The 12,535-nt window shown below is 40.6% G+C and overlaps 1 protein-coding gene across 1 annotated transcript in view; it reads left to right on the top strand.

The window, feature by feature from the left end:
• The first annotated feature begins 8,511 nt into the window (after window positions 1–8,511).
• Window positions 8,512–12,535, top strand: part of LOC107099000 (homeobox protein CHOX-CAD-like) — a 6,423-nt gene continuing 2,399 nt past the window's right edge. The window contains exon 1 of the mRNA XM_015396925.1: window positions 8,512–9,004. Coding sequence (XP_015252411.1) covers window positions 8,512–9,004 — 493 coding nt within the window. The remainder of the gene's footprint in view (window positions 9,005–12,535) is intronic.

Here is a 12,535-nt window from a genome sequence, read left to right as displayed (position 1 = left end):
CGGTGCTTAGAGTGTCTCTTCCTTTCTCTCTGAAACGTCTCAAACCAAAATCAATCTGCTCAGAGGTCCAGTTGTTCCTTTGAAGCTCACCAGCATCCTCTGTCCCTGTCCTGACCTGCTCTGGTTCTGGTTCTTAGAACCCTCAGACCCAGCTGCTGGACTGGAAACCATTAAAACCATGAGATGGTTCCCACCTACATGTGACCTTCTGAGATGTTTCCTTCATTCTGACCGTCAACAACAAAAACCAGCCAGAGAATCTGGATCAGAACCAAATCTGTGGGTCTAGAAAGAGTCCTAGAAAAGAACAGAGTAGTTGTGTTTAGAAGTTCTGGAGTTAAAAGGTGAGACCAGATGAAGTCAGAACCGTCCTGCAGCAGGTTCCTCCCAGCCCTCCGTCTCACCACTCGTCAGAACCAGCATTCCCAATCCCCTTAACTCCGACCCGTTTGGACCTGTGGCTGTTCTCTGCTCTGCTGGCGGTTCGGGCCCAGCTGTTGTTTGGGACCGCTTGAAGGAACCCGTGGTGCTTCCTGTTCTTCAGTCGGTTCTGATGGTGCCTTCAGAACCAGAACCGATCAGAGTTTAATCGGACTAAATTCTCATCTTTCCAACATTTGGCCCAAAACAGCCGGCTTCTGGTTAAAGCTACCTGCTCTTCAGATTGTTCTGGAGAACATTCCGGAGCTCCATAAACCTGGAGAATCCAACCCGACTCGGGAATATTTCAGACGGTGCCAAAGCTGTAGGCGGCGCCATGGTTTCCTTCACCCCCCCACCCCCCTGAGCCTCCCTCAGCCGTCTCTGATCCGAACCACATCAGAACCGAGCCCGTCCCCAGTAGGGCCTCGGTCTCTCGCTCAGAAGACGTTTATTTTTTTTTCTTTCCATCCGTTTCTCACGCAGTGCTGTGAATCGTTGAGCTGTGATTCTGTCCTGGTTCTGTCCTGGTTCTGTGGGGTATCTTCGCTCTCAGTGTGCCACGCCCCGGCCTGTGCGACGCTTAACATGATGTCTTATCAACCAACAAGTGATCGGGGAACATAGAGTTCTTCTTCTATTCTTATTATTCTGCTTCTTATGATGAAGATGGTGACTATTATTACTGTATCATCGTCATCATCCGACCATGATTATCCTCATAATCGGTTCACTTTGTTGTTTGCCATGTATTTTTATTTTCAGATTTTTATTTTAGTTTCCTTTTTATTATTAAAGTGAAATGAACTAACAGACTCTGAGTCGCTTCCTGCTTCCTTCACCACACCTAGAAGTTAGAACTAAAGTCAGACAGACTGGAATCGAGGCCTGAACCATTAAGCAGGATTCATACTTAGCCAGGCTGGTAACCATGGTAACACACTATGTTACCGTGGTAATGTGGAGTTTGCGGCACCTAGCTCACGGTTGCTCCGATTCTGTTCAGCCAGCCGCTAGGTGTTGCTCCACCTGATCTCTATTTATTCACTGGATTGCTGATTGCCCGTTGGTAGTACGGGGTGAAATAAAGCCACCGGCCGCCATATTGGTACTCCCAATTTAAACAATCACAATGTAAACAATACGTGCATTACAGCATTATTTTCAGGGGGACTTAAGACTTTTGAATAAATATAATCTATCACTTTGACACAGACTTGCTGATTCATAGCATAGGTAGATTACTTTAACATATAATAAAAAATAGACAAATCACATTGCATAATCATTAGGAAGTCTATAATTCATGTAATATAACATATTATACAAATCCATCACAATAAACTAAATGTGTTAATTTAGCATAATACTAAAATGTCAAAAGTGCTGAATTGATGATGTACATGTAATAAACATGTATTATATTGTTATAGTAATTACATATTACATGTCTAACGTATATTATATATATCTTTATATATAGAGAGAAGGGGGGTCAAGTGTTTGAGTTTCTTTTTTTCGTCAATATATCGTGTTATATTTCAACACGTGACTTTTTCAAATGAGAAATACAACAAACGCTACAAAAACGACAGTGTCATCCACTTATTAAATTCAATTCAGTTTATTTCTATAGCGCCAATTCACATCACATCATCTCAAGGCACTTTACAGTTCACCAGATCATACATTCAGATTGATTCAAAGTTTTCTATCTAAGGAAAACCAGTTGATTGCATTGACTCGAATGCAATCCCTCACACCAAGCATGCTTGTAGCGACAGTGGAGAGGAAAAACTCCCTTTTAACAGGAAGAAACCTCCAGCACAACCAGGCTCAGTGTGAGCGGCCATCTGCTGAGGCCGACTGGGGTTCACGAATTACTACATTTACATTTCAGTGTGAATTATTTTCTATTTCCTGTCCTTTCTATTTTCTAATCTTAGACACAAAGTCAATGTCTAATTCAGTCATTATCTTCGACTCACTCTGGAATAGCCAGACTAACGTTACGCTACATACTTTACTATAGGATAATCAGCATATTGATTTTCTTGGTTAGTTCATCCACTGACTGTGAAACTACCTATGGAACATCTTCCCACAGCTAGAAAACTGCTTGTTTCTGCAGCCAAATGCTACACATGTAGGCACTCTTACTGCATGTTTCCGTGGGAGTGGGGAGTACCAGCATGGTAGATGGTGGCTTCACTTTTTTCAGCCAATCAGCAGTCTAGAATAAACAGATCAGTGGTTGCTCCCTGTTCTCACACAGGATGGTTCACTGATGGACCGTCAACGAATGTCCGAACTGAACGCTGTTAATTTCTTGTCTTCTGACCAAAACAAACAAAACCAGAGGTAATACCCTTCCATTAAAGATAGAAAAAATATATATTAACATACATGCGCTTATATTAGTGATGGGTCCAGCGGCGGTGCATGTGTGGAGCTCTAACATCAAAGCCCCAGATGGGGCACTTATTATTTTCAAGAAAGTCGATACCGATACTATACCGATATAATCTGTTTGAAATTAATGTGTTATAATGTGTGTATATATGAAGAACTACACACTACTTGGGTGTAAAATAATTGCCTTCACGGCTTTGTAAAGCTGCTGCCTGGCTTTGTAAAGCTGCTGCCTACCTTTGTGAAGCAGGAGAAAGACTAAAACAAAGTGAATCCAGTAGAACTTTTTATTGCCTACCTGGAATGGGTGACAATAGTTGAATAAACTTTTGGCTCTCAAAATGGTATCAGTGCCCTATTTGTTGATGTTCCCTGATACCAATACCACCAGTTTAGTGCTGGATCGGGGCCCCACCTGATACTGGTATCTGTACAACACTATTTCCTACTATAGTTATTTTAAATAAATCCTAGTCCACAAACATCCTTATTCACATGTTCATTTAAATGTTCTTGTTATATTTTCACATTTATGGATTGCATCTAAAAATATCAAATATTTTCAATGTAAACTATAGATATGAAATAATACATTATAGCAAACAATAGCTTAAATCATACATCATCAAATCAGTATCAGTTTAGTCTGTTAAAGAGGCTGCCTGTAGTGATTTTAAATGTCCAGCAGGGGGCAGAACCCATCAGTAGTATATAGTCATTAAAAAAAAGAAGTAAACAAGCCTGATGAAGCTTCTGAGCTAAAATGTTGAGCAACACTTTGAGGCAATAATCAGTGAAACCAGTGCAGGAAATGTTCAGTCAGACTTCTGCTCCCGCTGAGATGGATGTAGGTTCCATTCTCCTCCCAATCTGGCCCCTAAACTCTAACCCTCTGTTTGTTCCCTCACAGGGTCCACTACATTACTCTCCTCTCTGTTGTTCTATTTAACTAAAATAAGATTCTTCCTGATCAACATCCCACTCCTAGACTGAACTGTAATAATATATTTTCTAAATTACACTTTTTCGACAGAAACTTAATTTCAGAAAGTAAAAAAAACAAAATCATACTCGTAAGAATTAAGTTGTTTATACCTAGAAATGTTTACACCTTTTAAGTTGCCTTTTTGACATTTATCACATTGACTGAATATGTATTTATGATATCTGAAATAAATGTCTTCATGGTAAAATAATACAAATTCTGACCAGTAACAATAAGAATATGGAGATCTATAGTTTATTCCCAAACATCCAGAATGTTTATTCTAGATGTGAAGTATGTCATTTTGTTTGAAATGGTAATTTTGACGAGGACATTTTTTTTCTTCTTAGATATCAGGAATACATATTCAGTTAAATTAATACATATCAAAAAGGATTCCCATAGCCCATCATGACCAAAATAACATTAGTTTTATTTCTTTAATGGTAGCGGATCAATGTATCTATTTCTGTAAATTCATCTGGCAGCTGATGAGGATGAAGTCTAAAAACATTGTTCTAATAAATGGAACCTGTTCATCATCTCATGGGGTTCTTCCTGTGATTCTGTCTTCTTTTACACAGTAAATACTAAGTGTCTTTTTGCAGCCGCTTCGGACATAATCATCCTAATAAATGGTGGTTATTAGCGGTTATCAGTATCATAGAATGGCTTCAGGTTTTGCCAGTAGGCTCAGTAGGTTGTTATCACTAAATGATTCCTAAAACTAAGGTAATTATTTTCACCATGCAGAATTAAATAATCTTAGTACTTTCTGAGTATCCAATACGTTCTGTGTACTGGATTCATTCTGAGTACTGAATACTTTCTGAGTACTTTCTGAGTTCACAATACTGCTGGTGAAGATTCTCTGTCATCCAGGTCAGTCATTCCAAAAAAGAAAATTTAAAACAATCCACTGGACTTTGTTTCTGAGTTTTCAATTCAAAATTCAATTCAACTTTTTTGGAAGCAAATACTTTCTGAGTAGAGTACTTTCTGAATGCACAATATTCTCTAAGTACCGAGTACCATCTTATCAGTACTTAAGTCATTTATCAGAACTATTTTCTACTTTTATTTGAGTAAACAAATGTTAAAGCTGTGCTGCTCCAACCTGAGCAAAATGTTTGGCTAATCCACCCACCTCCCCCCATAGGAAGCTTCTAGAAGCTCTACTTCTAGAACCAGAGCGGTTCTGGGATCCTCCAGAGGGAACCAGTCTGGTCCATTTACCCGTCCATGTTTAAGAAAAGTGAGACCAGGAGGTTCTGAGGTGTAGAAGCTGATGGGGAGAAGTCCAGAGAGATCTTAGTGTTATCAGCAGGGGGCAGCAGAGAACCGTCCATCCAAACAGTTTTCTATGATGAGCAGAAACAGGAGGCCCCAAACGTTTTTATTTGCTATGATTGTAAAGTTGTAAAAACACATTTATTATTATTATTTCTCTTTTACCAAAACAATGTTCTACTCAGACAATATTTCACTGAAACAAGTGAAGGAGATTAGAAAGTCTGTTTGCAGGCTAAAAATGATCTAGATTTGTTTTCACCTTCTTTCCCGTCTGATTTCTCTGGATGTTCGTTTTTCTGATTGCAGTTAAATAAAACTAAAAGCAAAACAAGGCAGATAAAAATTAGATTTAAGAAGATTCACTTTCAATGTAATATTTTTCTGCATAAAACCAACAAATTCATATTTTATATTAAATATGTATCTCGGTGACCCGCCTGAGCAGGAAAAACGTTCTGATGATCAAGGGCCCCTGAAATGACTGAGGGCCACAGAATGAAACCAAGAGAGAAAAGTCGGAAAAAACTGTTCAGAAAGATCAGAAATGAAGGACTTTACTGCGGATGATTGGAATATAGAAACCGGATTAAATCTGATTGTATTAAATTCTAATCGCATCTATAATCTGATGTCCCTGTCTGTTGATGTTTTAGATGTTTCCAGAAGAAAGATGCTGCTTTTTCTTCATCACTAAGATAAATCGGGTGGTTATGAAATTATAGTAATCAATTATTATTATTATTTCAGAATATATATATATTCCTTTGTTTGGTTTTATTCTGAAGGTCTGTGGTTAAACAGACTGTGTGCTCTGACCTTTCTTCATCATTTATGACCCATCCTCATCATCATCACTCTCCATAAAGTGAAGCTTTATGAGCCTCGGTGGGTTAATGATTGACCTGCAGGTGAGGGGAAACAGAACCGCTCTCAGGTCACTGCTGGATCCTCTTGGTGGTTCTGATCCGGTTCTGGATTTCTGATCCAGGATGGTTCTGAGCTGATTTCATGTTTCCGAACCTAAAGATCATCGCTGTTTAAGGTTGGATTCTCCTGGTTGCGCCTGGATCACATCAGTCAGACCCATTGGACTGATGTTTGGACGGAACCGACGGTTCTGCCAGACCGGTTCTGGTCGTCTGCAGATTTCCCTTCGGTTCTAAAACCCGAACTTTAATTTAAACTCAGTTCTAAACACGCCTGAGTTGGTTTCATTTGAACATCTGGCTCTGTTGATCTGATCATTAATTATTGGTTTCACCAAATAAATTAATTAATTCTTTAAATAATAATAAAAAATCTAAAAAGAGGAATTTTATCCCTCTAATTAAATTAATCCATATATATTCCAGCTTATTTATGAACAATAATTACTAATAAACACAACAGAAACATTTAACAGCAAAACGATGAAATAATCGGCACCTTTGAAACAGAAAATGAATAATCCGAGCGCATCAACGGACAGCTAGATCTATGGTTTCTAGAAGCCGTCAGACTGGTGCGGATTAGCTGTCCAGGCAGAAGTTTAAACATCATTAAGGCTCCAATCAAACACTCGAAAACATGAAAACTGCAGCGGATGATTACTGAGACTTTATGTGATTTTACTGCTGCGGACTAAAATAAATACTCATCAGCGTAAAACAATAAATCTCCCATAAATCCATAAAGATGCAGATAATTCCTCCACACGGAGCTGGAGCCTTGGAGGCTTCTTCACGGTTGTCGGTTCGAGTCCCTCAGAGGTCACCGAGCCGCTGCCCTGCTGTCCGCAGGAAGGAGGGTATTAAAATATTCAACCGTTCAGCAATATTTAAAAATACCATCTGACAAATAAAAACACAATTTAATGAAAAAATAAAATCAAATAATGGCCTGAAGGGGATTTTAATTCCTGCTTAGAAATTAAAAATTTAAAGGTTATTTTATTCCCTTTATTCAAATTATAATTTCATAAATATGATGTGTCATAGTTGTATATATATTTTTATATATTGTGTTAAAGTAACTAAATATAATTAAGTAAATGCCAAAAGTAGTTGCATTATTTTTTTTAGTGTATATTGATAGATTAGTTCTAAAAACATAATAACATCATATTTAATGAATAAATCATTTTTAAAATATTTGTTCCGCGTGCGCGCGCACGGGTATGCGCTTTTTCCTGTGGATAAACGTGGAGGTGAAGAAGGTCCGACATTAAGGTTCGGTTCCGCTCATTGAGCACAGGAGGGTTCTATCCTGAAGAGTCCTGAAGGTTCTGGAGCTCAGATGATCTCTGGACTTTTTCAGGTTCTGGAGGATTCTGGTCCAAAACGTCCGAACCGAACAAACTGGATCAGAATAAAATATTTGGAACTTTCTGGTGTTATTAAATAATTGGCCTGATCTGATTATTTTCTGTTCAATTTTACTTTAATTGTCTGCCTCTTAAATTCACATTTTAATTTTTTTTCATGTTAAAATTTGTGAAATTAACTTTATTGTTGGTCGTTTATTTTCTTTGAAATATTTATCATTTTATTCTTAAAATAAAACATCAGAAAACTTTCCTCAGGGTTTTTAAACATCTTTTTCTTTCTTTCTTTCTTTCTTTCTTTCTTTCTTTCTTTCTTTCTTTCTTTCTTTTTTTTTTTTTTACAGAAATAGGAACCCGATCGGTTCCACTAAATGTTTAATCATAATAAAAACCTACAAAATGGGAAATCTGAAATTATTATTATCATTATTAAAGTAATAATAATTTTCATTTAATTCTGAATTCATTACAAAGATCGATTTATTAGCACTATTAATATAGCTGGAAAATGAAATGAACATAAAACAAGAGAAAGAACAAAAAAATTAAATAAAACGACATTTTTGTTCCGTGTTAAAATATTTTAATAATTAAATACAGGGTTTACAGAAAGTTTTTTTTTTTTTTTTTAATTATGAGAAATATTCAATCTCACCTTTATACTGGATTAATGGATGGATGGATTATTAGATGGATGGATGGATGGATGGATGGATGGATGGATGGATGGATGGATGGATGGATGGTCGGAGCGGCACTTTGATGAGCCTTTGAAGTGCAGCCGCGGACTGTGATGTAAATGCGGCCGGCAGAAAGAGGCCCGCGGGCCGCAGGAGGAGGAAGAGGAGGAGGAGGAGAGGCTCCCGATGAAGGCTGTCAGGGAGGAAGAGGAGGAGATCGGAGCCATAAACCGGACCATGTGACCGCGGCCGTTTTTAACGCGTGACAGGCGGAGCGCGCGCAGAGAAGCGGACAGGCAGCCGGCGGAGGAGCGCGCAGACCCACGGACACGCGGACACGGAGCTCACCTGCAGACAGGTGAGCGGCAGCAGGCAGGCTGGAGCCGCAGTATGCTGAGGGAGAACCCTCACCTGGGAAGATGTACGTCAGCTACCTGCAGCTGGACAAGGAGCCCAGCATGTACTCCCACCAGAACCCGGTGAGCCGCCACCCGGGCCTCAGCCTCAGCCCGCAGAGCTTCCCGGTACCAGCCCCCCCGCAGTACTCGGACTTCGCGGGCTACCACCATCACCACCACCACCACGGCCTGGGCACCGACCCGCAGCAGGCCGGGCCGGGGGCCGGCGGCTGGAGCCCGGCCTACCCTCCGCCCCCTCCCCCGGCCCGGGAGGACTGGTCCTCTCATCATTACGCGGCCGCCGCTGCCGCCGCCGCAGCGGTGGGGGGCCCCCCCGCTGGCCCCGGGGTCACCGGGCCCTCGCTGGGCTTCGGCTCCCAGGAGTTCCCCGGACAGCCGCCCGCGCTGCTGCCCGCCGGCCTGAACCCGCCTGGGGGGCAGCTGTCCCCCGGATCCCCGAGGAGGAGGAACCCCTACGACTGGATCCGAACCTCCGCGCCGCCCAGCAACCCAAGTAAGAACCGGAACCAGGGAGATCATGGGGCCCTGAAAATGTTCCGAGATTATTGATGGGAGAAATGTTCTGGTTCTGATGGTTCTGGTTCTGATGGTTCTGGTTCTGATGTTCTGGTTCTGATGGTTCTGGTGTTCTGTTTGGAGCCCAATTCGGACCCGGATCCAGCCGCTCCCAGCAGAGACTGTTGGACATTTAAATATGAAGCTGATATGAAAACAGGAGATAGGAGCAGGATCCTCTACAACAGGAATAAAATTAGACTAAAGATCATCTGGATGCCATCAGAGAGGCATTAAAATAATCTATAGGCATCATTCATTATGATCAATTATTATTTAGGTTTATTATTATGTTATTATTCATTTTTAATTTTTGAATTTTATCTTCTAAAACAATCGAACACGTTTAGATTTTATTTAAACTGATTAAAGAGATTATTGTTAATCTAATGCTTTTAATTTATTATTTATTAATAATTTATACATTTATTAATTTATAATAAAATATATTATTCTTTCCTTAATTTTACAACAATAATAAATATTTCATAAACTGTCAGGAAATGAACTGGAACCGGTCAGTGACCCACATGATGATGGCCATAGATCAGAACCACTGAACAGAACCTCTGATGAATCTTCAACCGGAACATAAGCAGACAGATTTTTATTTATTTATTAATTATTTTTTCATTTATTCGTTTATTTATCTATTTGTTCTGACCCAAATAATTCAGCCTTTTGGGTAAAACCCGGTTCTGGTTCCATGTCTCAACTTAAAAAGAACCTTCTGATGGTTTCAGCAGTTTTTGATTTTTACTGAATAAAATCAGAACCTCTTAAAAGTCCAGTTTAGGTTCCGTTTTTCAGAGCTTAAGATATACACTTTACTTTTACTTAAGAAATAAGTAAAAGTAAAAAAAAAAATAATAATAATAATTAAGTGTATTTCCCCTAAATTTGAGTAGGTAAATAAGATGATTTGCCAATGGAATGAGTGTTTTACTCTTAAAATAAGATAATTCGATCATATGCACTTGATCTAGGCCACTGCAATAGTTTATTCTTATTTTGAATGTCAAATGTCTTGTCTCATTGGCAAAGTGTCTTACTTACCTCATCAATTCAAGAAAAAGTGCACTTATTTAAAAAAAAAACTGTTTGCAGTGTAAATAAAATAAAGGCAAATGATTTAGAAACTGCAGCTGTGTTTCTTCTGAGGTTCTGAGCAGGTTTCTGAAAACGGATCTTAAAGGTTCCAGATCTTTAGTTTAGAACAAATTGAATTTATTTTTATTACTGATATTCAGAGAAAAATAAAAGTTTGACATTTTGTTCACAGAAAAATCTTAAAAATGAATCTTTATGATTTTGTTTCTCAATGAATAAGTCATTTATTTCCCTCCTTCAGCTGCTCCTCTTTCCTTCCTTCATCCTGATTGGCTGAAGTTCGATGGAACCAAAAACTGTCAATAGTTCAGGTTGGATCAGAACCAGATGGGTGGGAGAGCAGAGGTCCAGAACCGGTTCTGGTGCTGAATCAGACTCTGTGCTTTGACTCTGACTGGACCGGGCGGCTCTGGTCCAATCAGAATCAGCTGGAGCTTGTTGCCTAGAACCTTTAACGGGTCCAAAGGTACCAGATGTGATCAGAATGTTAGTTCTGGTCGGGTTGAACTGCGCTGTGAGGACAGACAGCCGTCGGTTTGGCATTTACTTAATCATATTTAGCTCCTTTAACACAATTGTTTCATGTTAGCAGAGTAGAACATAAAACTATTGTGTTAAAGGAACTAAATATGATTAAGTAAATGCCAAAAACACTTTTTTCAGTTAGGTTTGTGTTTGGGCTTAGCGGTTCTGACAGATGAGGAGCTAAAATGTTTGACGTGCTCCTGCCGCTGATCGGACCTCCGTGCTTTCTGGGTTAATGTTCAACCAGATCAGATGCTGATGACCCGATCTGAGCAGAACCCAAAGATGGTTCTGTTTTCCTTTTCTTTAAGCTTGGTTCTGTCTCCTGGACTGGACCCACTCTGTCCTTCCCAGGTCCAGAAGGAACCAACCAGGGATCCTCTGTGTTCTCTTTATGTCCACATCTGGTTTTTCAGAACCATCAGCTCCTCCTGCTGCTTTCCCAGGGCGACCGGAACCCTAATCGGACCTTTCATGGACCTTTCACGGACGGGTCCACAATCTGGACCAGAAGAACTCTGATCAGGACCAGCTGGTCTGAAAATATTTGAAAATGGTTTTATGGATGTTAGAGTCCGACCGGGGCGTGTATACGGTTCAGAACCCTGTCATATGCGCTGCTGGGTCGCTGACGTGGTGCTCATGTTCTGGTCTCAGAAAGCCCGACCCAAAGCTCTGTCCAGGTTATTGTCTTTGGCCCGACTCAAAGCTGAAGCTGATTTTGAAGAGAAAATGACCAAACTCTCCCTCCAGGTTCTGGTCTGGTATGCTTGGTCCCTCTGTTTGGTCACGATTCCTCCGAGTTCTTATCCCACTTGGATGTGGTTAAAGAATTCCCAGGTTCTTCTTATGATGCGTCTGGATCAGGACCTTCTCACCTGCTTCCTGTTGCTGGTGTAGCTTTGGTCCTCCTACATGAGGGAGCTTCTCCTCTCTAAGGCAGAACCAGGTCGCTTTGCAGAAGCTGAAGAGAACTCAGATCAGGTTCATGATACCATGCAACATGGATAGAGAACCAACCAACTGTTTTCTTCTGGTTCTGTTCTTCCTCTCTGCAAAAACAGGCTGGTTTCTTCCAGCTGATGTTGCTAACAGTTTCCTGCAGCTCCAGGTGGATTGTGGGTAATGTAGGCATATTCGTGGCTCAGCAGCAGCTCAGACTGCGGGAGTTCTAACAGCAACATGTGAACTCTGGGCCCATAAATGAGTAAAAGCTGATAAAAGCTCAGTTGATGCAAATGCGGCTCAGAGATTTGAATACAGAGTCATGGTGAGAAAACCTCCATGGGCTGACGCTGCCTCCTGACCCAGGTTTACAACGCTACATAAAAAGTTACGACTTCACTCACATTTTTACATACTGACAGCTGGTGTGATTTCACACAAGCACGCTGGAAGCAGAAAAGGCCCAGCTGGTCTGGGAGGCAACAGAACCTCCAAAGAAAGTCGCCTCCAACAGATTATTAACCGAATCTTTGATAACATTATGATTATTGACATATTAATGCAGGAGGACATGAAAGCATGAATGGATGGATGGATGGATGGATAAGTAATTAATTGATCTCACAGTGGAGAAATTAACTCTCTGCATTTAACCCATCGCATTTTTTGTGGAGCAGTGGGCTGCCACTGTGCAGCTCCTAGGGAGCAATCAGGGTTCAGGGTCTTGCTGAGAGACCCAGAGTGTCTGTCTGTGGGAGTGGGTTTTCAAGTCACAACCTCAGGATTTCAAGCCCTCTGCCCCAACCACTAGGCTGCCACTTCCCTGCCATCCCTGGATGATGGATGGATGGATGGATGGATGGATGGATGGATGGATGGATGGATGGAT

The sequence above is a fragment of the Cyprinodon variegatus genome, unplaced genomic scaffold (assembly GCF_000732505.1).
Source record: "Cyprinodon variegatus isolate N-32 unplaced genomic scaffold, C_variegatus-1.0 Scaffold830, whole genome shotgun sequence".
Classification (NCBI taxonomy): domain Eukaryota; kingdom Metazoa; phylum Chordata; class Actinopteri; order Cyprinodontiformes; family Cyprinodontidae; genus Cyprinodon; species Cyprinodon variegatus.
Note: the sequence above shows the minus strand (reverse complement) of the source record. Positions and strands in the feature narration are given on the sequence as shown.